Source organism: Pavona decussata, unplaced genomic scaffold, assembly GCF_977016875.1.
Source record: "Pavona decussata unplaced genomic scaffold, jaPavDecu1.1 SCAFFOLD_347, whole genome shotgun sequence".
NCBI lineage: Eukaryota > Metazoa > Cnidaria > Anthozoa > Scleractinia > Agariciidae > Pavona > Pavona decussata.
In genome coordinates this window covers 112643-140124 of record NW_028145731.1, presented here as the reverse complement: position 1 = coordinate 140124, position 27482 = coordinate 112643, and the positions used below count along the sequence as shown (strand labels likewise).

The 27482-nt window shown below is 37.6% G+C and overlaps 2 protein-coding genes and 1 long non-coding RNA gene across 5 annotated transcripts; all 3 read left to right on the top strand.

The window, feature by feature from the left end:
- Positions 1-20071, top strand: LOC146453172 (uncharacterized). 3 transcript variants are annotated; one of them, XM_085096952.1, is made up of 3 exons: positions 1-80; positions 17996-18576; positions 19182-20071. In XM_085096952.1, exons 2-3 carry the CDS (start codon positions 18000-18002, stop codon positions 20054-20056), a joined length of 1452 nt encoding a protein of 483 aa, XP_084953078.1. In that variant the 5' UTR covers positions 1-80; positions 17996-17999; the 3' UTR covers positions 20057-20071. The 3 variants fall into 3 exon arrangements, with proteins under 3 accessions (XP_084953078.1, XP_084953077.1, XP_084953079.1); XM_085096951.1 differs by lacking the exon at positions 1-80 and adding an exon at positions 13389-13597; XM_085096953.1 differs by lacking the exon at positions 1-80 and adding an exon at positions 15029-15040.
- On the top strand, positions 4040-7449 carry LOC146453173 (uncharacterized). Its single transcript, XM_085096954.1, has 2 exons — positions 4040-4736; positions 6538-7449. Exons 1-2 carry the CDS (start codon positions 4160-4162, stop codon positions 7410-7412), a joined length of 1452 nt encoding a protein of 483 aa, XP_084953080.1. The 5' UTR covers positions 4040-4159; the 3' UTR covers positions 7413-7449.
- LOC146453171 (uncharacterized) lies at positions 8077-22459 on the top strand. Its single transcript, XR_014859559.1, has 2 exons — positions 8077-8928; positions 21652-22459. It is a non-coding gene; the product is annotated as an uncharacterized LOC146453171 (long non-coding RNA).
- The last annotated feature ends 5023 nt before the right edge of the window (positions 22460-27482 follow it).

Sequence of the window (27482 nt, the reverse complement as noted above, 5' to 3'; positions counted from 1 at the left end):
ATTCCTGACGATTCACTAAACTTTTTTCGGCTATACGCCCTGCTGCTAACGTATCATTGTTTCTACAAACTTTGTGGGAGGTAAGTAGAAGGTCATTTTTTTTTTTAACGAAGATATAATAAATTACAGATCGGTATGTGAAATTCCGCTCTGATTACTTTCCACCGCGTTTTGCATTCCTAAGTGTCCCACTCTTTTCATAGAATCGAAACAAGTCGACATCCTTCAGCTCCAGTTCTCCAGTGAATTGAAATCTTGCGTGGAAGACTCTTAAAAGCTCTTGCTAGTTATAATTTCTATCAAAGCTTGTTTCTGATAATCGACTATTTACAGCTCTGTTGCATTTGGATAACAACGACGAACGTGCTTTTCGCTATGTATAAACATCGTGACAACGGATAAGATTAACACGCTAAGAACACGTGTTTTCTGATGTCAAGAAGCTCGAGGAAATCGATGCTACATTGTTAAGAGGTATTCTATTAACGTTAAAAGAGGTCCATCTTTCCACTATAGTCGAGCAAGTGGAAAAGATTAAAAGATCGTACCCCATGACAGCAATTTATTTATACAGAACACTTTATTTGTCTGAGTTTTGTTTGCACAATAACACTGTATCAGTTGCTTTGCACTTTCTCTTACTCGTCTAAATACACAATTTAATAGCTTGATTGAAGTGATAGTGTAGCGGTTGAAGCAAGGTAAATGAATAAACGATTAATGATGATTAAAAGACAAACTTTACAACAGAGTTCGACGAGTACCCGATTGTAGGCTGAGTTTTGATCGCGTACACATATTTTGCTTCCAGTTGCAGGTAAACTAATTTAATTTATCCCAATCCCTTGTCCTCTCTTTTCACTTTAAAACAGCTGATTCCGGGTATTAAGAGGAACTCGCCACAGATACACCGATTTCAAAGAGATGTAAACAGCTCGACGTCTACTTTGAAATCGTGCAGTTAATTAATAAAGATTCTCCATAAATTACACGCTGAGCAATTATTTATTCTCTGCCGGGCTTTTTGGCAATGTCATTTTCGATTTCGAAATTATCTTTCCATCCATTTGTTTCTTTCTTTGAAGAGTTTAAAAATAATGGACCCTTATCACTCTGCGGCCATTTTGCTTTGTTTTTGCACTGCAAGCCTCGGCCAGACGCGAATTCAGTGCGAGGCTTACCGTGCAAAACAAAGCTTTTTACTCCCTCGAGACTCAACATGGCCGCCGAGTGATAAAGGTCTACTGTACGATTGAATTTTGAACAGATCTAGCCTGTGAACAAGCTCTTAAGTGGACTATAAGGCGAAAAGAAAAATTGGCGAGCCGGGCGAGCGGAGCGACGTTGGGGGCAAAAAGGAAGAAAGGGAGGCTGTGGACATTCTTTGAATGCCGCCGTCTTGTGATACCAGATTCTGGTATCACGGTCTGATTGGCTAGATAGGCGATTGTTGACAGCTTTGCAAACAATATTGACAATTGTGAGTCTTCTTCGGCTTGCAGTTTGGAGAAACGGAAATCGAACGAATCTATTCCTCAGATAGTTGAGCTTGTAAAAGAGCTGAAGATTTTTACTACAATCTGTAGATGAAAAGAAAGATGTTTTTGGAATATTTACCGACTGGTTTAGACATGAGTTTGATCTTCTAGTTGCTTCCTTTGATGTTCAAAGAAGTGTGGAACTTTGAACGTTCTACGGTGTATAAATTGTTACGCCGATACAAATTTATGCGCTTTCGTTCTCGCTGGATTTTCCCTATGAATAATGTTATTGCCAAATATTATTGATATTCCGACTCATTCAAGCGGAATGATTGGTATAAAATTACATTACTGTTTTGCAGCGTTCTTGTTCCCGTCATAGTTTTTTAAACAACCAGGTCAATCAAGGCGCATGCGCGCGTTGATGAGAAGAACTTTGAAATCGTTGCCCAAATTTTTTCAATTTATACCGTTGGAAAGTTTAGGAAGCTGTTTTCATCTGTTTGAATCGCTTTCATTTTCAAAAATTTCGCATTTTTTTTTAATTTACAAACTTTTGTAATTACGGAGGTTGTTTGTTTCTTTTTTTTTTTTTTTTAAGCTTTTGCAATGGTGGAATTTGAGCGAAAACCCGCGAAGAGTTATATGCAAAATATTCTCAATCAGACTCTACTTACGCATGCGCCCCAGCTGACATAGTCCCTTTACTTTCCCTAATATTGACAGGGAGATGCGAGAAATGTCACTTTTATTTGTCAAATCCTCTAAGAGCTCTCAACAAAAATCAGTCCAAGAGGACAGCGTCCAAAAATACTGCTTAAGAAGGGTTAAAATGATGTTCCATTTATTTGGTCGACTACAGAGGTGAATGTTACTGCGCAAGCTTGAGGCCCATTTGAGGGGAACTTTATTTAATACACTTGCTATTCTTTTAAGTTTACATTGTAAGAATATCAACAATTTTGCCGATTCTTGGTGAACAAGCTTCGCAGGGGGGAAGAAGGCGGGAATAAAAATCGGCCAACAAAACAAGCACCACCTGGGCCGTCTAACTAAGCACTCCCCAGCAACTCACAGAATTGCAGACGTCATATGGTACAGTTAAGGAGACGTTGCACCAAAAAAGAAGACCAGAAACACGGAAAAAGTCTCCTAATTAATAATAATAATAATAATAATAATAATAATAATAATAATAATAATAATAATAATATAAAATAAAAATAATAATATATAAAATCTTTATTAACATATTTCAAGCAAATTGCTATTCACAAGTTAAAAGTAGAAAAAAGAACTATTAAAAACTATTTACAATTCATTTCGATGAAAAAAGTAATAATAGTAATAATAATAATAATAATAAAATAATAATAATAATAATAGTAATAGTAATAATAATAATAATTATTATTATTATTATTATTATCATTATCATTATTATTATTATTATTATTATTATTATTATTATTATTATTATTTTATTTATTTATTTTTTTTAATTTTATAAAACTAATGAAAATTTTATTAAACTCTTCTCATTGAAAATTAAATACAAATTTAAATACAAGTTTTAGTAAAGCTATAGTTAAAAAAGACTTCTTGATGGTCTGGTGGTTTTCAACAGAGCAGATGTAACTGAAACAATTAACTGTCTATATATTAAAAAAATGAAAATCTCTATGTACAAACCAATAATAAAGTATCTATAGTTGTTAAGTCCTCTCTAGGGAAGTCCTGCTTGACCCTTCTCTATTTCTAGATCCCTGTCTTTAACATCCAAGTTCCTCCTTCTCGGGGTTCTCGATCCTCTTAGGCATGGGAGCGCGCTACGCAAAATTGCAATGGACACTTTCCCCCTGACCCATGAAATCGTTGCTTCGTAGTTCTCTTGCTTTTTTGAAGATAATAGCTCTGCTAATCTAATAATAATAATAGTAATAATAATAATAATAATAATAAAGAAAAAAGAACTATTAAAAACTATTTACAATTCATTTCGATGAAAAAAGTAATAATAATAATATTAATAATAATAATAATTATTATTATTATTATTATTATCATTATCATTATCATTATTATTATTATTATTGTTATTATTTTTTTATTTAAAATTGCATTCACTAAAATTAAAATTCATTAAAATTTTTCACTAATACTTGCTATGACTTAATATCATTTTAACGCTCATAGATATTACATTTATTTTATTAACCTTTAATTAATTGAGTTGGGGAATACTGTTTTGTAGTAATCACCCCCTCAACTTATTTCTGATCTATAACTATTTATTTTTAATTTGACAATTATTCTATTTGTGCTTAGACTGTACAACTATGTGGTGTCTACCCAGCAACTCGTAGAATTGCAGACGGCATAGAACAGTTATGGAGACGTTACACCAAAAAAGGAGACCAGAAACACGGAAAAAGGCTACTACTTAAAAAGAAAAAAATAATTATAAAAGGCTCTTCCTTAGATAGAAACCAAAGAGTATTTCTTTAAATAATAAAATAGTAAGACTAAATGAGAATACGCAAAAATTTGAACCTTTCTCTGAGAACCAATCACAATTCCCCTTTCAACGGCTTGTTGTTTTATTGCAATTTATCAGAGAAATGCAAAGAAAAGAGGCGGTCATTCAAGATTTCAATTTATAACCTCTTTGCAGGACAATGTCGTTTGCTGGTTCCGCAATTGCACAGGGACCCAATGTTGGTCGTATTGATCGATGGCCACTATGGAGACCAACTACTGCTAAACCACGGTGGTTACTTCTTAGTGGTGCCACAGACCCACCAACTGACATTAATATCTCTGATAGAAGAACCCGAGATGCTCCTGGAGACAAGAACGGTCAATTTTTAAAAGGTATCAGTCGCGATTTAGTTAACATGGAAGACGCAGTTGGAGCTAAATTGTTCAACACCGTTAAAGATCTGTATCTAACCAAGTCCGACGCTCTCGCAAAGATCAGGACATTTTTTGAGGCGTGCAAGCCTACGAAATGTCACCCTATGTTGTACTACACTGGGCATGGAGAAATTGGCACTGGAAACTGGTGCTTTCACGATGGAACAATAAGCATCCAAGAAATCTTTGATATGGTGCCTGAAGGTGTGTACTACCCAATGATCTTTAGTGATGCTTGCTACAGTGGTCATTGGGCAGATTTCTGTATTACCAAAGGCATTCCAGGTTTTCATTGCCTTGCAGCATGCCCGTATTACTCTAAAGCTTTTGATACCGCAGGTATGTAAACGCTTCAATTTTGTTATAACAATTCTTTGTCGGATCCAGGGGGAGGGTCCGGGGAGTCCCGAACGCCCCGTCCTGGACCCTTGGGCTTTTTTACTACTTGTTTGAAACTTAAATTCCTGCCAAGACAGGATAGGATATCATTATTCAATTAGTTCATATATTTTATCATTTTGCTATTAAAATAAAGTCCAGGCATATTCAATAATATTTTTTGTGTTGGGGGAAGGGGGTAGTTACCTTCTAGTGGTCAGCTCGCCTCTGCTCGCAAAGCAGTATTACCCGACCGGCGTTTACAGAAACATTTGCTCTTCTCTGCTTTTTGAAAAAAGTCGACATAGCGACAACTCTGCCCCGCCATAACCACGTTCTTTTAATTTCAACCATCCGGTCAAATCCAGTGAAATTCAAAATGAAACAGTACACTCCTTGTAAGTTCTGCCGAATCTGAGCTTGCATTCTCCGGTTTCCAAAGAATCAAATCATTTCTCAGGAACAGGATGTCTGAGGAGCGGTTGTCAGGACTTACACTCATGCACTGATGTTGACGACACCTGTACAACCTTTGTTACCAAGCATAAGAGGAGGATGTGGCAAGGGTGCATCCCTTACGAGTAGAATTCGTGCGCACGATAAGGGTCTAGGAAATTTGACGTTAAAATTATTATAACGTGTAACCGCGAATTGGAAATGGGGCGGGGGCTGACTCGAGGGGACTTGCCGCAAAAAAAAGTTGCAACAGTGTTTCTGATTCAAAGTTCAACCCCCCACCCCCTCCACCTCCCCCTCCCCCCATCAAAAATTCCTGGATCCACCTCTGCAATTTGATTACCTTTCAAGAAGTGACTTGAATTAAAACGTTTTTGTATTGTAATGCAGCTTACTTTATCCTTTAAATACTGTAATAAAATGTCATCGTAATAAGAAGTTGAAAAAGACATAAAAAAAATGTTGGCATCCTTGTTATCCTCAGTGCGTCCAGTAAAGGCTACTGGAATATTTCTATATGTTTCAAAATATGCGCCCCCAAAACGTGGATTGATGCAATGTAAAGTCGGGGATTGTTTCAATCATTTTCGGTTCCTTAACTGAAAACGTTTTGGGGGGCTTTTGAAGTTTATATTTTGCCTCTGTCCTTTCCTCTTAGCTGATAAAAACAGCAACCAGTTAATTTGTGCCCTTTTAAAGATCTAGTGTGTAAGCTAATGTAGACTGATCCGTTCCGGTGCTTTAGTTGAAAAGTGAAGTGGTAGAAATTAAAGCCCCCCCACAATTTTCTAACTGTTACTGGTTTTATGAAAATCTGACTGACCTTTTTTTTTTTTTTGAAATTTTTAAACAATTAACGAGGTATTTGCTCCTTTGAAAACAAAAGGAATTAGTTTTCCTCTGTTGCGAGATTTTGAGCTGACATTTTGCCGAGGACAACTTCATATTTTCTTTACTAATTAATTCAAATTTTTAGGGTGATTAAAGCGTGCTGAACAGATATCCACTGAAATGCACCATCATTATTCAATTAGTTCATATATTTTATCATTTTGCTATTAAAATAAAGTCCAGGCATATTCAATAATATTTTGTGTGTGTGTGTGTGTGGGGGGGGGAGGGGGTTGTTACCTTCTAGTGGTCAGCTCGCACCGTTGGATGTCACGTAAGAAAACTTTTATAACTTAAAAACAAAATCCCCGGGATAAATTATGAGCACTCTTCTGGGCAACAAAACTGTCCATAAATTGTTTATCTGGTCTTTTTTATCATTGATCACCACCACAATCCTAATTTGTGTCTATAGATGGAGGTGGGGAGCTGACTCAGTACATGACTGGAAAGAAAGAACGCCCGAGAACGGAACCTTTGTACAGTGGTGGGAACTTCAATGGTTATCCGATTAGCAGTGGCTATGACTCGGTTGACTACACTGATTTCATCGCCAGCCACACCAAAAATTCTCAGCGAATTGTCATCACGCAAACCCTCCATAATGGACGCTTCAGTGGATGCTTTGGTACTTCAAAATTGTACAGTCCAAAGCCTTCCTGTTGTGGGTCGATTCGACCAAACTATGACACATTTCTTGAGTATGTGAATGAAAAGTGGAAATGGGTAGATGGAGAGTCGTTCAATATCTATTCTCTTGCATGTGATGAGAAATTCGGATTTGGAGTATTTTTGATGAAAAATTTTGGCACAGCTCAAGCCATTCTAACGGACACATCAGATATAAAGAAGAAATTTGATGAGGGGTTTCATATTACTGCATGTGCTGCCCGGGGCTCGTCATTTTATATCATTATGACAAAGGGTACAAAAGAGTACATAGGGAAAGTGCAGGAATTGTTTACTCGCCGCACATGGAAAGGTATTGCAAGTGAAATAGATAGGGGATGTAAAGAAGGAAAAAGAATAACAGGAATCTGTTATTCAACTGGGCTGGGGCAGTATTTTGTTGTGATGACAGAGATGCCAGAGGTACAGCGTTACAAATGGTTTGAAAACACTGGCGAAGGGCATGCCGCTAGAAAAGACTGGATGGAAAAGAAATATAAAAAGGGTTTTTATCCAACAATTATCTTCAATGATCCAACCGATAACAAATTTTTAATTGTGATGATTCAGGATGAAAATACAACAGAATATTTACATCTATATTATTATCCTTTGAAATAGGAGAAAACCAGTCCAAAGAAAATCATTCATTTAGAATGACAGGACAATTATAATTGTGGGAGTTTTTATAGTTTTCTGTTTCGCACCCAGGCTTGAGGGGCCACTACACTCAACTCTCGCCTTGCGGACAACTCGCTCTTACGGACAACCCGATAATACGGACAGCAGCTGAATCCCCGCTATTACGGACTCTCGCTAAAAGGCCACTAACTTGCGGTCCCGAGGGTGTACGCGATAAAGGGAGTTGACTGTAATTTTTCTGTTTGTTGTTTGTTTGTATTTCTCACTATTAACAACACTGGCCGCTAGAGTTAGTTCTCCATCATTTCTAAACGATTATCTGGCTCATCCAGACAATTATGGGAGGATGGTATAGTTTTGTTTCCCAGCCACATATATCACCTTGGCCACACTTCAATTTGTTAACACAGGATTTTAATCCTACTACACAGTTTTTCAAAAATTCGCTTAAAGGCAAAAAAAAAAAAAAAAAAAAAAGCATTGCGAGGGGCAATTTGCCTCTTTCACTTTATTGATTCACAAGTGCTTTTTTCCTTATCGTGAAAGCCAGTAGTAGTTGTAATTGGAAGCTTATTGCGCTCGTCAAGAATTTAAAATTTATCTTTTCTGAACAGTTTTTTTTTTCTGCGACTAATATTTATAGGTTATACATGGTTAACTGTACGTTTTCCTTTAGCGGCAATTTTCCGTCCTGAGGCCTGTTTCCTCTGACGTCCCGATAAGTCACTTCCTGGGTGCTGAGAAGTATTTTTAGAATCCATTTTTTGTTAACTGTTGTTAAGTTGTTTTAATGCAAACTTTGACCATTAAATTGCAAACAACTGAATATACAGCAGCACGAGAAACATCACATTCTTTTGGCCCTGTAATGAGTTAGCGGAACTTTTAAACAACATGTATCTTGTGAAAGAAATGTGATGTTATGTTTTAGGCCTGTTAAATAAGTGAAAGGCCTCGTGTTACATAAGATCTTCCCTTATGTACACATCCACTCAAGTGGAATAGCTGAGATAGATATAATTAGGAGTTTGAGTCCTGTAGCACGGTAAAGCGCTCCTACCATTGTCGTAATTGAATCCACCTGATGGGTGAACGGTCGCACATATTGCACTTACGCGATGTCGATGCGTGACAAAGATAAAACCCCCTTATTGTACAAGATACAGTAGCTTTTTGTGTAAAATTGGTTATGTAAATAGTACGCGAAATATGGTCAACGTTTAAGTTCTTTTGGGCTGTGATTAAAATGTGTCAAACTTCAGTGAATGCAGTTCGTTTTAGGCACCGATGGACCGAAAATTGATCGATAGTTAACGTTTAAAGTAAAATGTAATCTTAGTCGAGTTTAAATTTAGTTTTATCTAACAGGAAGAAAAATTTCCAGATGTTTCTTACTAAATAGAAATATCTTAAGTATACTCTGGAATTGCGTTTTTAGAGTTCAGTCCTTGATGTTTCGTGAGCTTTACTTATTTTTGTTGTTGTTGTTGTTGTTGTTGTGGAAACGAAGTATACTCTTAAAAGTAAAAGAAGTAACTACTTAAGCTGTACATTTAACAGAGTTTTGCTTAACTGAGCTGTAACAGTTTTCAAGAGCTCAGGAGGCCACGTCTTACTAAGTTATCAACTTATACCGGGCGACTTCCACAATCTTGAAAACCATGCCAGTTGTCTCGAGACTTTTGCGAAATCTAACAGAAATTGTTTTCCAGCCTACAGCAGGTTATACCTGGTCATCTTGAGGTCGAATGAGTTTTGTATTTGCACGTTCACCAACTTTGTTTAACGAGGGTAACAGGCACGTGACTTTTAAATGCCTTCACATTCTTGAGTGACGAAGTTCGCCAATTTCTAAACTCTACTGTACTTTTTTTAGTTGTGTCGTTCTTACAAGAATTTGCTTTACTTTCTAAATTCTTCTTAAATGATGCTTTCTTTTTATACTTTTCTTTTTAATGTGCAGTTTTTGTCATTTTATTGATCACTTAAAATATTTTCTGGTTGTAACTATTTTGACACAAGTTTTTGGGTGCCACAGCAACTTTCGATTGTTCAGTTTCATGCACGTATTACCATCGTAAAATGAAGTTGGAAGTTAAATTAATAGTATCAGTGCCTTTATTAGTATTATACTATGCTTAGATTTGCTTTTGTTTACAACTAGATTCTGATAACTTCGGATAAGTAAGTTAGGATAATTTTCTAGGTTTCAGTTAATACATCCACTGAAATATGCTGCAACAAGGCTAGACGTCTGTATAAAGCAGACTTGTTGTGAACGTTTATTTGATTACGATCTTAGAATAAAAGTCTACAACGCTAACTTTGTCTACCTTCCATTTGTTGTTCGGATTTTTGGTCTCATATGAGAAATAACTCTCCTTAAGGACGGTGCCTACTAATACCATGGGCTATAGGAAACATGGGTTTCAACTAAATAAAGATTTCGTTTATTTCAAATAAAGTTGAATTACTCACAATGAAGTAGCCTTTTGTCTTTTCTGGTCGTTTCTCCCCATTTATGTCAAGTAGAATAGCCCTAACATTCTATATCGCCAGCATGCATTCGTTAAGTCTTGGTAACCGTGCCGTGTTATTGAAACCCCAGGCGCGTCCGCTAAGCGCGCGAGCGTTAACACAAAAAGTGACTGGGTGGGAAACGATTTAATCGTTGCTAGGAGATTAGAGCTACTGGCCAATCACTGAACCGAAAATACAATAGACATTGTTTTTCAAATTCTTCTGCACGTGATGAGAGCATTAACGAAGTAAAAAGTTCCATTAATAATTTTATTTAGGATTTTTACAAACATTACTTGACGTATTGCAGTCCGGTCTTCCCAGCCTGAGCGAGCGCCAACTCCAGCTTCTTCGGATGGCTTCAACATCGTATGAAATTTGTTGCAGTTCTGTTACGGCAGTTAAATTACTTGCACTTCTAATAAGCTTAAAGAGATATAATACGATCGCTATAATAAAAAAGAAAACAAATCGAACACTTTAGAAAACGTCTTTCAAGCGCTAAACTGGAGTAAACGTATTTTAAACGATTGTATTTTTTTTCCAAACCTGGAATGAAGTTAGTTTGTGGTTCCTTGGCAAGGTATTCAAAACAAACAACGAAATATTCCGGTTAAACAGCTTCCAACTAACCACATATTTCGAACTCGTAGCAACTCTTGTTTCCAGTTTTCTCTCTCCCGAACATTGTCCGACACCACTTCGCTACCAGACCTCTAACGGCTTTTTAGACCCCCAGGAGCGGGCACCCTTTGCCTCCTTATATGGAGATTGGCATAGTTTCTTCTTACGAGGTTCGCACGATTGATCGAGTTTGGTTCCTACCCAGGCGGAATTATGAGTTAATACTCGCGGGCTTAGCGGCCGCGCCTGGGATTTCAATAGGACGTAAGGTTACCAAGACCGTAACGAATGCTGACGAATTTGTTATGCAGGCTAAATTTGTTCTGAGCCAAACGGCGCGTTGTTTAATACTTGTTAATCAGGGATATTCTACAAGAAATAAAAGGGGAGAAACGACCCAAAAAACACTAGAGACTACTTCATTGTGAGTAATTCAACTATATTTGAGATAAATGTAATATTTATTTAGTCGAAACCCATGTTTCCTATTGCCCATGCTAATACTGAAGTATTTTTGCACGGTTTACGACTGTGCGGCAAAAGCAGATCTTAGCAAGGGCTGTTGGAATCCAAAAAGAAATTGGGGGTGGGGGTGGGGGTAACCACCCATTTTTTTAAGGGATAATTAAGTAACAACAATTCTAAAAAGCGCAAAAATACAAAACAATTTATGGTATTTTGCCCAAATTGAAACTTAATTTTCTCTGAAAAAAGCACGGTTACCCTTCATTTTCTTTTCGGATTCCAATAACCTTTCCCAACATCTGCTTTTCCCGCGTACTTATAAACCGCGAAAAAATATCTCTGTTTCAGACACCACCGTTAAGAAACCCGACTTTTCTCGGACCATCGCGAGATGCGCAGAACGTATGCGCAGTAGTAAAAGTATGCACGGTCCTTAAAAGAATTATGTTGCCCCAGGTGCATGCGCACGTCAACTGAGAACCACGGCACTTTAAAATCTGTGGCGCAACTTTTTCAAATAAGGTCGGAGAGTTCAGGGATTTTGGTTTTATCCATTTGACTCGGGTTCATCTGCGGGGAAACTGAGCCGTCGACCCTTTAATGCCAGGCGTGCTTCAAAATAATCACGGGTTTAATTTTATATAATTTTATCAGGATTGTTCAAAGTTGAATTCTTAAGGTTACAGCGTACCCGGATTCGTGTGTTTGTTCGTTCCAGTATCTTACGTAGTTGAAAGAGTTGATACAATCTGTCGATCAGCCAGCGGTGTTGGTCAGCCATGGCGGACGATCTGTCGCTCCTCAGTCTTGTTTGTGGTAAAACGTAAAAAAAAAATGCGTTAAAGATAGGGCTTTCACTTGAGAGCTTAAAGATGATAAGTTTTTTTTTCTTTTCTTGTGAGTCTGTGAGTAAGTTTTGTGGATTCTGGGAAGTCCATATTTGATCCCGGAAAATTGTAGCGAAGACGAAAATGAAGAGACAAAATACCCCACGATTCGGCTGGGGTCTTCGCCACCTGCCATTTTGAATTTCGCGAAGATATTTTAAAGGTTTTGTAGGCCTTGCATGGAGGATAGGTGTACCATTTCTTGGTAGCCGTAGATGAATAACGCAGCTCTTAAGAAACTCTATACACTTTGTAGATAGTACTCTGATTTGTTTACACTCTTGCCCTTCTCTAAGGAGACATTGTGCAAACTTTCAAGTGTTGTCAATTTTTGTTGATGTTTTGCCTGTATTTGCTTTATTTCTTACCGTGCTTCTTTTGAACTTCACCGAGCAACTAAAAAGTCATAATACTTAAACTAAAAGTCGTCGTTGCTAGTTTGGTCAATGTAAATAAATCCCTGCAAACGGTTTTAAAAAGATTGCATGACAGCTTTGATACGTAGCGTGATTTTCAGAGTATGCATATGATGGAGAACAACTTATCTGAGAAAAATCGCTGTGATTGAAACTCAAGGCCGGTGATGTTTATTTTACGAATTTAATGTTCTTTTGAAGGCAAAGGCTCATAACTGGAAAGAAATCACGTCCTAGTACTAAGCATATCTACAGCGGAGGAAATCGTAATGACTTTCCGATTTCTGGTGGATTTGAATCAATCCACCGAAAAGGATGGCGAGCCTGGTACCTTTACCTATAATTCTCAGCGTGCAAACGCTCATAAAAGCGCTAAAAAAATGGACAGAAAAGTTCTAAAAACTTCAAATCCAGTATGCACAATGTTGTTAGTACTAAAGGACGAATTTCGTAAAAAAAAAAAAGGCTTTCTTTGCCGGTTCCTATTGGTTGTGTTAGGCACGCAAGGTATTGTGGTAAAATGAACAGCCACCATCTTATTCCATACGGTGGATTGAGTACACTGGTCTCACCAGCAGCCACGTGGAAGAAGACTAAAATTTGATGTCATAGCGTTGGTGTAAGATGAAGTCTTGCCTTATGCCTTATATGATAACTTGTAATATTAAACAAAGCTTGCAGCTGTACACAGCAGAAAAATGTTAACTATGGTCATGAGCATAACTACGTTCTGAGCTCAGCGTTAAATGGAGACTTATGCTCCAAGCCTTAAACACGTTTAAAAGCTGTTTAGTTAAGCACAGTTTAAAATTGTTTCCTCCATAAAAAGCTGTTTTCGGATTTTTTGTCGACTACAGATATATTAACATAAATGAAAGCATAAGTTCAAGTTTGCTTTAAATTTTGTTAAACCTGATTTAATTAAACATGTTTTGTTGGTGTAAATGGAGCTTTTAGACAAATGGTCTAGTAATCGCATTAATCGTCTGCATGAGTTATCAAAACATCTATTGTTTCCTCAGTTTCTGGGAATTAGGGGGTTGTCCCTTATAAGAGATTCACGGGGCAGTTTACAAGTTGTTAAGTAAATGGTGCCGTGTATCTTTCCAAAAGGCAGCGGGCTTGAGGACATCTTATCACATTTTCGAAAAAATGCGCTCAGTCGGTAACTTCACGGCCGATTCCTGACGATTCATTACACAGCTTTTCTGGCGGGCTTTACGCCAATCTTAAGGTACTGTTTCCGGGGAAGGTAAGTAGACGGTGAAGTAGCAGTTTGATGATGAATGTAATTTTCTCATCGAAGGCAGTACAAGCTTCAGATCTTTGTGGAAATCTGTGATTACTTTCCACCGTCTCTTGCATTCATTGCTAGATGTGGTGTAATTATTCAGTAGAATTGCAGAATATTCATATATGATATCTAATTATTTACAGTTCGAAGGCATTCGATAACAATCATAAATGTTCCCTGAAACGATTCACAAATGTTCATATTTACTTTTGGTTTTGTATAATATAATGATAACGGATGGGATAAAAATGTAAACGAAAGATCATAATTTGTGTTTGCCGAAGTCCGGGCCGTGGTTGTTCAACGAGAGGATAATTATATTCATAATGTCCTCCAGCCCATACATTTTATCGATACATCTTTCTCTAGACTAAACGAAGAACAGAAATTTTACAAAAAAGACTTTTTTTCTAAAGCTTAGAGGGCGCAAATTTGTAATCAAAGCATGGATGTAAGATCGCAGTCTTGTCTTCTACAATTATATGCTATAAGCAAAGCATGCAGATTGCATATGACGAAAGCTAAAAATAACCATTATTCACGTGGCTTATTATGGTTATGGGCATAACTATGTTCTGAGTTCAACGTTTAAACTCAATGGAGCCTGACACAAAGGGTCTGGTTATCTCAATCATTAACATGACTCATCAAAACATCTATTCAGGTGCATTCAAGGAGAAACATTCTAGGAAAATTATTGACATGTCGTCTCCTGTTTTCCCAGGCTGTTTGGTGCCCTTTTAATTAAAGACATATTTGTGTTTAGCTAATAAAGATTGTAAATGATCTGTTCCGATGCTTTCGCTGTAAATTAAAGTTACATAAAGTTTTAAGTCCAAATCTACTTCCTGCGTTTGGTTTAACGAAACTACTGGATAACTTTGTTTTCGCATTTTTAACAACATATTTGCCCGGCTTCCAAAACGAAAGGAATTAGAAAGTATTCCTGGTATTTTTTTCTTTCGCTTCTAAGAGTTAGGGGTTCCACCTAATAACACGTTCATTGGGCTGTTTTACAAACTCCAAGCACAGCGGGTAGCTCAGTCGTACAAAGCTAAAAATATTAACTATTATTAGTCATATGCATAGTTGTGTGCTGAGCTCAACGTTAAATGGAGCCTTAGGCAAATGGCCTGGTTATTACATTAATCATGCATATAAGTCATCAAAACATTTATTGTTTTCTAAGTTTCTGGGAATTATAGGGGGTTCCCCTTAAAAAAGGTATTCCTGGCGCTCATTTACACAGCCACGTTTTTAAGTTAGTGAAGCAGTCTCTCTTTGTCAAAAGGCAGTGGGCTTCACCATAGCTCAGTTCACATAAAAAGAACACTTCAACGATTCCTGACGATTCACTAAACTGCTTTCTGGCTATACGCCCTGCTGCGAATTTTGTGGGAGGTAAGTAGAAGGTCACTTTTTTAACGAAGGTATTATAAATTACAGATCCGTTATGTGGAATTCCGCTGTAATTACTTTCCACCGCGTCTTGCATTTCTAGCTGTCCCAATCTTTTAGTAGAATCGAAACAATAGGCCTTCTCACGGTTTTCGACGCCATTTTGACGAGTAGGCAAACAAGTCTGAAATAACAGTGTTTGTATGTGTTAGCACTAGTAAAAGGATTTTAATTAAACTAAAATTGGAGGGATGTAGCTGTACTAGAAAGCTTCCAGTCGTGTTTTGAACTTTCCATACATTTGTCTGTATAGCGAACCAGCCGTGAACTGCTACTAAAAATAGTTCGCGGGGAAAAAATACAGACAAATGTATGGAAAGTTCAAAACACGACTGGACGCTATCTGGCACAGCTACATCCCACCAAATGGTTTTCTTAAAATCCTTTTCAAAGTGCTAAAAGTTTCCAATTCATGGATTTTTCAGAAGTGACGTTTTATGAAAATTATTTGCCATCGGATTTCCATACAAACACTGTTATTTCAGACGTGTTTGCCTACTCGTCAAAATGGCGTCGAAAACCGTGATAAGGCCTATTCAAGTAGACATCCCCCAGCTCCAGTTTGATCCAGTGAATCAAAACGTGCTTGGAAGACTCTTAAAAGCACTTGCTAGTTATAATTTCCATAAAACTTGTTTCTGATAATCGACTATTTACAGTGCTGTTGCATTCGGATAACAACGACCAACGTGCTTTTCGCTATGTATAAACATCGTGGCAACGTACTGAAGATTAAAACCCTATAGAACACGTGTTTTTCGATGTCAACTGAGAAGCACGAGGAAATCGATGCTAGATTTTTAAGAGGCATTCTACTAACTCTAAAAGAGGTCCATCTTTCCACTAAAGTCGAGCGAGTGGAAAACATAAAAGATCGTACCCCATGACAGTAAGTTTATTTATACAGAACACTTTATTTGTCTGAGTTTTGTTTGCACAATATAACACTATATCAGTTGCGTTGCATATTCTCTTACTCGTCTAAATAAACAATATATTAATTACTTGACTGAAGTGAAAGTGTAGCGGTTGATGCAAAGTAAATGAATAAAAACGATTAACGATGATTAAAAGACAAACTTTAATACAGAGTTAGACGAGTACCCGACTGCAGGCTGAGTTTTGAGCGTGTACATTGTATTTTGCTTTCAGTTACAAGTAAACTAATTTAATTTATCCCAATCTCTTGGCCTTTCTTTTCACTTTAGAAACTCGCCACAGTTACACCGATTTCAAAGAGATGTAAACAGCTCGTCTACTTAGAAATCGTGTAGTTAATTAATAAACGTCTCGAAGATTCTCCATAAATTACACGCTAAGCAATTATTTAATCTCAGCCGCGCTTTTTGTCAATGTCATTTTCGATTTCGAAATTATGTTTCCATCCATTTGTTTCTTTCTTTGAAGAGTTTAAAAATAATCGACCCTTACACTCGGCGGCCATGTTGAGTCTCGGGGGAAATAAAAAGCTTTGTTTTTGCACGGCAACCCTCGGCCAGACGCGAATTCAGTGCGAGACTTTTTACTTCCTGGAAACTTAACATGGCCGCCGAGTCGTAACGGTCTATTGTGCGATTGAATTTTGAACAGATCGTATATCCCGGGGACTGAGTGTAATCAGGTTTAATAGGGAACTTAAAAAGACGACGGCAACGCCGATGAAACATCGCTTGAAAATATATCTTCATTTTATTTTTACCATTTCGTGATTATTTTCAACTCGTTCAACTGTTATAGAAACGTGCAATTACCTAGGAACAAATTGGTAGGAGTGGCGTTCAAGTAAGAAAGAGAATGAAAAATTCAAAATCTTGCTAGCCTGGAGAACAGCGCGGGGTGCGAGTCAGGGGCGACGGGAGGGGAGCGAAGGAATTTTTCAGAGTAATATGAAGGAAGAACTTCTTTTTATTTTCGCAATAATACGCATTTTCTTTGAAAACCATGTTCGAGAAAATTGCTGAAAATTTTACGCTTTTGATAAACTTCAAACATTCCTTTTTTTATTGTCTTAAAATATCGCGGCAATCGAATGCAGCTGATCATGAGCGGTCGAACATTTGAATTGAAAACAGTCGCCCCTTACGCAAATAAATGGTATCGAACCACCTCAATTCATGCCAAATAATGGACTTCCTTTCGGGAGCCGATAAAATGCTGAAAAATCGATTATATCGTTTTGACACAGCAAATTAATTTATCGATTGTCACCGATTTCCGTTATCAATCGGTAAAAATCACTGATTGCGATTTTTGTCGATACCGATTTTTATCGATTGATTACGCCGGGGTCTTTTCAGGGGGAAAAGTATTTCAGTACACATGCTATTCTTTCAGATTTTAAGTGGACGAATATCCAAGATCTTGTAGCGTGTGAACAAGCTTCGCAGCAGGGAAAATAGAGTGTTTTCATTCACGTGACTACCGGTCATATTGGTTTACAGTATTTGCATAAAAATAGAGTTAAATTCCCTGAGGTTTAGTTTGGGACACCAACATGGCCGCCATTTCTTTGTTTTGGGACACCAACATGGCCGCCGTGACGTCATGTGAAAACAATCTATAGGCAGGAAAAAAATCGGCCAACAGAACGGTGCACGCACTCACCGGCCACTCACAGAATTACAGAGAGCATAATACAGTTATAGAGACGTTACATCAAAATAGGAGACCAGAAATATGGAAAAAAGCCCTTACTTAAAATAAATATCAAATAATTTTTCCTTCAAAAATACGGATAAATAAAAAATACGTGAAAAGTTGAACCTTCCCTGAGAACCAATCAAAATGCTCCCTTTCAACGGCTTGTTGTTTTATCACAATTTATCAGGCAAATGCAAATATAAATAAATAAACTACAGATGCAGTCATTCAAGATTTCAATTCATATTCTCTTTACAGGATAATGCTGTTTGCTGGTTCCGCAATTGCACAGGGCCCCAATGTTGGTCGTATTGATCGATGGTCACTATGGAGACCAACAAGTGTTGAACCTCGCTGGTTACTTCTCTGTGGTGCCACAGACCCACCAACTGACATCAGTATCTCTGATAGAAGAACCCGAGATGCAACTGGAGACAAAAACGGCCAATTTTTAAAAGGTGTCAGTCGCGATTTAGTTAACATGGAAGATGCAGTTGGAGCAAAATTGTTCAATACCGTTAAAGATCTGTATCTAACCAAATCCGAAGCACTCGCAAAGATCAGGATTTTTTTTGAGACGTGCAGGCATAGGAAATTTAAACCTATGTTGTACTACACTGGGCATGGAGAAATTGGCACTGGAAAGTGGTGCTTTCACGATGGAACAATAAGCATCCAAGAAATCGTTGATATGGTGCCTGAGGGTGTGTACTACCCAATGATCTTTAGTGATGCTTGCTACAGTGGTCATTGGGCAGATTTCTGTATTAACAAAGGCATTCCAGGTTTTCATTGCCTTGCGGCATGTCCGAACTTTTCTAAAACTTATGATAACGCAGGTATGTAAATGCTTCAATTTTGTTGAAATAAATTGATTCACCAAGGCTTTTCACATCCTCATGCATAAAGAAAAAGGAACGTTTAATCAGAATACTTAAAATGTTGTCTCTTGTGTTTCACTATAGTTTTATGCCCTTTAAAATATCTAGTGTATAAGCAAAGCAGACTGATCTGTTCTGGTGTTATCTGAAAAGTAAATTTGCAGAAAATCTTTTCTTCTCCCGATTTTACTACAGGTTGCTGGATAATACTAGCTGAACTTGTTTTGTAATTTTCAAATAACGACATATGTATTTGCTCCTTTGAAGACGAAATGAATTAGTTTTCAGTGTTGTGAAGTTTTGAGCTAACATTTTTCCGTGGAAAACTTTGTATCTTGTTTAGAAATAAATCCGAATTTTCAGGACGATTAAGCCGCGCTTAACAGATATCCACTGAAAAGAAGCGTATGATGCCCCTAAAGAAAACGTTTTAATTTATAAGCTTAAAAAAAAATACATGCCGGAATAAACCACGACTTAAATAGATGTTCTTCCAGGAACAAAAATGTCAAGAAATTCTTATCTAGCATTATCACTACCACAATTCCGATTTGTTTCTATAGAAGGAGGTGGGGAGCTGACTCAGTTCATGACTGGAAAGAAAGAACGCCCAAGAACGGAACCTATGTACAGTGGCGGGAACTGTGATGATTATCCGATTAGCAGTGGCTATAACTCGGTTACCTACACTGATTTCATCGCCAGCTCCATCCAAAATTCTCAGCAAATTTTGATCACACAAACCATCCATAATGGACGTTTCAGTGCATGTTTTACAACTTCAAAACTGTACAGTCCAAGACCTTCCTGTTGTTGGTGTATTCGACCAGACTATGACACATTTGCCAAGTTTGTGGAAGAAAAGTGGGAATGGGTAAATGGAGAGTCGTTCCATATCTATTCTCTTGCATGTGATGAGAAATTCGGATTTGGTGTATTTTTAATGAAAAAAATTGGCACAGCTCAAACCATTCTAACGGGCACATCAAATATAAAGAAGAAAAATGATGAGGGGTTTCGTATTACTGCATGTGCTGCCCGGGGCTCGTCATTTTATATCATTATGACAAAGGGCACAAAAGAATACACAGGGAAAGCGCAGAGATGGTTTACTCGCAGCACATGGAAAGAGATTTCCAGTGAATTAGACAGGGGATACAAAGAAGGAAAAGGAATAACAGGAATCTGTTACTCAACTGGGCTGGGGCAGTATTTTGTTGTGATGACAGAAATGCCAGAGGGGCAGAGTTGCAAATGGTTTGAAAACACTAACGAAGGGCACGCCGCTAGAAATGACTGGATGACGAAGAAACGTGAAGAGGGTTTTTCTCCTTCAATTATCTTCAATGATCCAGCCGATGACAAATTTGTAATTGTGATGATTCATGAGAAAAATAGATCAGGAAATTTTCATCTATATAATTATCCTTTGAAATAGGAGAAAACCAGTCCAAGGAAAATCATTCATTTGGAACGACATAAAAAAGTTAAGTTGTGGGAGTTTTTTATTTCTTCCCTTTCTCATACATGTACATATAGTTTTCTTTTTCGCACCCAGGCTTGGGGGGCAACTACACTCAACTCTCGCCTTGCGGACACCTCGCTGTTACGGACAACCCGATGATACAGACAGCAGCTAAATCCCCAGCAAAAAAAAAATTACAGACGTTGGACTGAAATAAATCCCCGCTATTACGGACTCTCGCTAAAAGGACACTAACTTGCGGTCCCGAGGGTATACGCAATGAAGGGAGTTGACTGTAAGTCGTTCTGTTTGTTGTTTGTTTGTATTTCTCACTATTGACAACTTAGTTCTCCACCATTTCAAAACGATTATCTGGCTCATCCAGGCAATTTTGGGAGAATGGTATATTTTTGTTTCCCAACCACAAATATCACCTTGGCCACACTCCAATTTGTTGACACAGGATTTTAATCCTACTATAAAGTTCTTAAAAAAATTCGCTTTAAAGCAAAAAAAGCATTGCGAGAGGCAATTTGCCTCTTTTACTTTATTGATTCACAAGTGCTGTTTTCCTTATCGTGAAAGCCAATAGTAGTTGTAATTGGAAACCTATTGCGCTCGTCAAGAGTTCAAAATTGATCTTTTCTGAACAATTTTTTTTTTCTGCGCCTAATATTCTAGATTATACATGGTAAACTGTACGTTTTCCTTTAGCAGCAATTTTCCGTCCTGGGCCTGTTTTCTCTGACGTCCCGATAAGTCACTTCCTCGGTGCTGAGAAGCATTTTTAGAATCCATGTTTTGTTAATCATTGTTAAGTTGTTTTAATGCAAACTGTTACAATTAAATTGCAAACAACTGAATTTATAGCGGCACGAGAAACATCACATTTTTTTTTAGCCCTGTGATCAGTTATCGGAACTTTTTAAACAACATGCCTCTTATGAAAGAAATGTGATGTTATGTTTTAGGCCTGTTAAAGAAATGAAAGACCTCTTGTTGCATAAGGTCTTCTTTTATGTACACATCCACTCAAGTGGAATAGCTGAGATCGATATAATTAGGAGTTTCAGTCCTGTAGCACGGTAAAGCGCTCCTACCATTCTCGTAATTGAATCCACCTGATGGGTGAACGGTTGCACATATTGCACCTACGCGATATCGATGCGTGACAAAGATAAAATCCCCTTATTGTACAAGATACAGCAGCTTTTTGTGTCAAATTGTTTATGTGTAATGCTCATGAAATAGTACGCGAGATATGGTCAACATTTAAGTTGTTTTGGCCTCAGTGTTTAAATTGTTTCAAACCTCAGTGAATGCAGTTTGTTTTAGGCACCAATGGACCTAAACTTGATCGATAGTTAACGTTTAGAGCAAAATGTAATCTCAGTCGAGTTTAAATTTAGTTTATTTCTAGCAGGAAGAAAAATTCCCAGATCTTACTTACTAAATGGAAATAGCTTAAGTAAATTCTGGAATTGCATTTTTAGAGTTTAGTCCTTGATGTTTCAAGAGCTTTACTTATTTTTGTTGTTGTTGTTGTTGTTGTTGTTGTTATGCAAAAGAAGTATACTCCTAAAAGTAAAAAGAAGTAACTACTTAAGCTGTACATTTAACAGATTTTTGCTTAAACTAAAACAGTTTTCAAGAGTACTAGAGGCCACGGCTTACGAAGTTAACAACTTATACAGTCGACTTCCACAATCTTAGAAAACCAATTGTCTCGAAACTTTTGCGAAATCTAACAGAAATTGTGTTCCAGCCTACGGCAGGTTATAACTGGTCATCTTGAGCTCGAGTGAGATTTGTATTTGCACGCGCGTTCACCAACTTTGTTTAACGAGGGTAACAGGCACGTGACCGTTAAATTCTTTCACGTTCTTGAGTGACGAAGTTCACCAATTTCTAAACTCTACTGTACTTTTTTTAGTTGTGTCGTTCTTACAAGAATTTGCTTTACTTTCTAAATTCTTCTTAGACGATGCTTTCTTTTTATACTTATCTTTTTTACTGTGCAGTTTTTGTCATTTTATTGATCACTTTAAACATTTTCTGGTTTTAACTATTTTAACACAATTTTTGAGGGCCACAGCGACTTTCGGTTGTTAACTTTCATGTACGTATTACCCTCGTAAAATGAAGTTGGAAGTATATTAATAGTATTAGTGCTTGTATTAGTATTATACTATGCTTAGATTTGCTTGTGTTTGCAACTAGATTCTGATAACTTCGGATAAGTTACGATAAATTTTCTAGGTTTCAGTTAATGCATCCACTGAGAGATGCTGTAACAAGGCTAGACGTCTGTATAAAGCAGACTTGTTGTGAACATTTATTTGATTACGATCTTAGTATAAAAGTCTACCCCGCTAACTGTGTCTACCTTCCATTTGTTGTTCGGATTTTCGGTCTCATATGAGAAATAATTCTCCTTAGGGACGGTGCTTACTAATACTGAAGTATTTTTGCACGGTTTACGACTATGCTGGAAAAGCAGATCTTAGCAAAGGCTATTGGAATCCAAAAAGAAAATGGGGGAGGGGACGGGGGTAACTACGCATTTTTTCAAGAGATAATTAAGCAACAACAATTCTTAATAGCGCATGGTATTTTGACTAAATTGAAACTTAATTTTCTCTGAACAACTGAAAGCACGGTTACCCGTCATGTTCTTTTCGGATTCCAATAACCTTTGCCGCGCCAACATCTGATTTCCACGCGTCCTTATAAACCGCGCAACAATATCTCTGTTTTAGAAGACACTGCCGTTAAGAAACCCAACTTTTTTCGCACCATCGCGAGATGCACAGAACGTATGCGCAGTAGCAAAAGTATGCACGGTCCTTAAAAGAATTATGTTGTCAAAGCGCATGCGCGCATTAACTGAGAAGCACATCACTTTAAAATCGTTGGTCCAATTTGTTCAAATACCGTCGGACAGTTCAGGAAACTGGTTTAATCTGTTTGAGTTGGGTTCATCTGCGGGGAAAGTGAGCGGTCGACCCTTTAATGCCAAGCGTGCTTCCAAATAATAACGGGTTTTATTTATTTATTTTTTTTATTTTATATATTTTTTGCTCAGGATTGTTCAAAGTTGTCTTCTCAGGCTTATTCGTTCCGGTATCTTACGTAGTTGAAAGAGTTGTTACAATATTTCGATCAGCCAGCGGTTTTGGTCAGCCATGGTGGACGATCTGTCCCTGCCCGGCCTTGACCGTGGTCAAACGTAAAAAAGAGAAAGAAAATCCGTTAAAGATGAGTCTTTTACTTGAGAGCTCAAAGATTATATTTTTTTTCTTCCCTCGTGAGTCTGTGGGTGAGTTTTATTGATCCTGGTAAGTCCATATTTGATCTCGGAAAAATTATAGCGAAGGCAAAATTAAGAGACAAAATACTCCACGATTCGGCTGAGGTCATCGCCGCCCGCCATTTTGAATTTCGCGAAGACCTTTTAAAGGTTTTGTAGCCCTTGTATGGAGGCTAGGTGTTAAGTACCATTTCTTGGTAGCCGTAGATGAATATCGCAGCTCTCAAGAAACTCTATACACTTTGTAGATAGCACTCTGATTTGTTTAGACTTTTTCCGGTCCCTTAGGAGGCACTTTCAAGCGTCCCTCTACCAAAATGCAATGCAGTGAACACCTGCGTATGCAGCAGAACAGTTTGAGTTGTTTTCAATTTGAGTTGATGTTTTGTCTGTATTTGCTTTATTTCTTCCCGTGTTGCTTTTGAACTTCGTCGAGAAACTAAAAAGTCATAATACTTAAACTAAAAGTCGTCGTTGCTAGTTTCGTCAATGCTAATAAATCCGTGCAAACGGTTTTTGAAAGATTGTGACGGCTTTGATGCGTAGCGTGATTTTCAGAGTCTGATGGAGAACAACTTATCTGAGAAAAATCGCTGTGATTGAAACGCAATGCCGGTGATGTTTATTTTACGAATAAAATGTTCTTTTGAAGGCAAAGGTTCATGACTGGAAAGAAATCACATCCTAGTACTAAGGTTATCTACAGCGGAAGAAATCGTAATGACTTTCCGATTTGTGGTGGATTTGAATCAATCCACCGACAAAGATGGTGACTGGTACATTAACCCATAATTCTGAGCGTGCAAACCTCCTTAAAAACGCTCATAAAAATGGACAGAAAAGTTCTAAAACTTCGAATCCAGTGTGCACAATGTTGTTAGTACAAAGACGAATTTCGTAAAAAAAAAATGGCTTTCTTTGTTGCTATTGGTTGTATTAGGCACGCAAGGTATTGTGGTAAAATGTACAGCCGCCATGCTTTTCCTTACAGTGGATTGAGTACACTTGTCTCACCGTCGAAAAAGGCTCAAATTTGATGTCATAGCGTCGGTTTAAGATGAAGTCTTGCCTTATGCCTTATATGATTACATGCCATATTAAACGAAGCATGCAGTTGTACACAGCAGAAATATTAATTATAGCTATTATTATGGTCATGAGCATTACCACGTTCTGGGCTCAGCGTTACAAACATGATGGAGACTTAATGCCACATTCACTCCTCAAATCTCAAATCTTTATTTTAACACGGTAAAACTCCGTCAGGTCTTGGTACAATATAAAATACAACTACAAAACAAAATTTAATAACAATAAACATGTTTCTAAAAAATATGTTTCTAAAAAGTCTTACTCATGCTTACTTATGTAACACTAAGCCTTAAACACGTTTAGAAGCTGTTTAGTTAAGCACAGTTTAAACTTTTTCCACCATAAATATTGCTTTCGGATTTCGGTCGACTACAGACTTAACACAAATGAAAGCATAAGTTCAAGTTTACTTTTAGTCGAACCTGTATATAACGGCCCTCTATTAAGCGGCCAGTTTTTAAAGTCCCGATTTTTCGCGCATACAAACGCTGTATTTGGTACCTGTATTAGGCGGCCACCTCTATTAAGCGGACGCGGCCACCCTGCAGCAGTCCCATGTTTGTCTTTCTTTGTTATTTTTACCTGTATTAAGCGGCCACCCTTGAATGGAAAAGCCATATGCACAGTACCATGGATAACAGGAATTGTCGCTGGGAGTGCCGGCAGTCAACGACTTGCTCTAAAACAAAAGTTACAAATTTCGAGGTGCCAAATGCACGTGTCCCACTTGTTTAAGTCGCTGTAATTCTTACCTTATTCCTATTTTAACTTGAAGAATTTTGTTATATATTGTGTTACTTTTAATTAGAAACATTACCGTTATAACTCCACTTCGATCGTAACAACTATGAAATGACGGAATGAGATATTTTGTTGTGAACTGAAAGTCACATAAGTAAGTGAGTTAGAAATACAGTACTGTACACCGTACAAGAGTAGAGGACAATTTATTGCACAGTGCTTTTACAAAGTGTTGCGTATATTATACCATTAAGTTACAAGTTGGCACTGAACTTTGTTTAAAGTATTGATCTCTTGAAAGAGTGTTGATTGTCTTATTGTTTCCTTGCATGAAATGTATTTGTATGATACATTATAAAAATTGACACTAGACAACGCCCAGTGAGTATTTTTAGTGATCCTATATTAAGCGGCCACCTGTATTAAGCGGCCAGTTCCTCAAGTCCCGAGGGTGGCCGTTATATACAGGTTCGACTGTAGTTATATTTTAAACATGTTTTGTTGGTGTGAATGGAGCTTTAGACAAATGGTCTAGTAATCGCATTAATGGTCCGCGTGAGTCATTAAAACATCTACAAAACAAAACATCTGTATTGTTTCCTCAGTTTCTGGGAATTAGGGGGTTGCCCCTTATTAGAGATTCACGGGGCTGTTTACAAGATTTTAAGCAAATGGTACCGTGTTTCTTTCCCAAAGGCAGCGGGCTTGAGGACATCTTTTCACGTTTTCGAAAAAATGCGCTCAGTCTCTAACTTCACGGCTGATTCCTGACGATTCACTGCACAGCTTACCGGGCGGGCTTTACACCAATCTTAACGTACTGTTTCCGCGGGAGGTAAGTAGACGGTAAATTAGTGGTTGATGATAAATGTCATCCTCTCATCGAAGGCAGTATAAGCTTCAGATCTTTGTGGAAATCTGTGATTACTTCCCACCGACTCTTGCATTGCTACATGTGGTGTAATTTTTCAGTAGTTTTGCAGAATTTTCATATCTGATAATCAATTTTTTACAGTTCGACGGTATTCGATCAGTAGCAATGATAAATGTTCACTGATACGATTCACAAATATTCATATTTACTTTTGGCTGTGTTTAATACAGGGCCCACGGAGCGGGTTTTGGAGTAGTGGGGTTGGGGGGGGGGGGGAGGCTAAAGCGAACGTGTTAGCGTGAGACAACTAGGGCAGTCCGGGGACATGTTCCCCCGGGAAGATTTTAAACTTGAGTCTTCTGAAATGGCTAGAAATTCATAAAAAAAACTGCCTACACTGATGGAAACTTTTAGTGGTATTAGCTAAAGTGTGCCTTCTTTTCTTTTGAAGAAAGGAGTCAATGCTTCAGTCTGGCCCTAATTACATTTGACCAACACATCACGCTGAAGAGGCAGAAATTATCGACTTGTTTTCTTGAGAAAGCTAACAGCTTGTGAAGACCCAGTTTCGTTGTTCATGTTTCCGTAAATCATATATGTGCTTCTTTGTTTGTTATGACAGCGGGATTCAATGATCCGGGATGACCGTAGCTGTACATAATTATCCGTTTCAAGCTTTGCTAAATGAATTCCTTTTTGCAAAAACTCCCCCGAACTTATTCAGTGATGAAACTTTATCTTCGTGAAACACCGATCCAAGAACGAAAAAAACACGGAAACAACAGCTGAAATTCCATTATTTCACGGTCGAAATCTAGTCGTCCGTTCAGCAGCAAAACTAACGACAAACAATCTGAAATTGTCGGGTTTGTCGGAGAAAGCCCTAATTACTTAATGCCAATATGTAAGGTAAATTGTTTCTGTAAGTGATGGATATGGTTCAGTAAAATAAAATAAAAAAAAAATAAAACATTTTTTTAACCATCCAAAAAGTCCACATCCCTTCCCCACCCCCCCCCCCCCTCCCACCAGCCCCTCCACTTCCGCGGTACCTGTAATATTAGGATAGGATAGGATAGGATAACTTTATTTATACACGGTTTTTCCATCAGCTACTTAGATTATCATTATCAACTAACTATCTATCTACCTAACTAGGATTACAAAAGTTAAAAAATAACCAAAGCTAAACAATAAATGCTGCTTTTCTTGGAGGCCGTGTTTAAAAATCTTACTTAAAACTGTGGCGTCTCAATTTAGTCTTAAAATCGTTCAAGGAAGTTGCTTGCCGTAATTCTATTGGCAAACTGTTCCACAACTGAGCTCCACTGTATGAGAAACTTTTCTTTAAACAATCAGTGCGCGGTTGTGGAAGAGTTAGC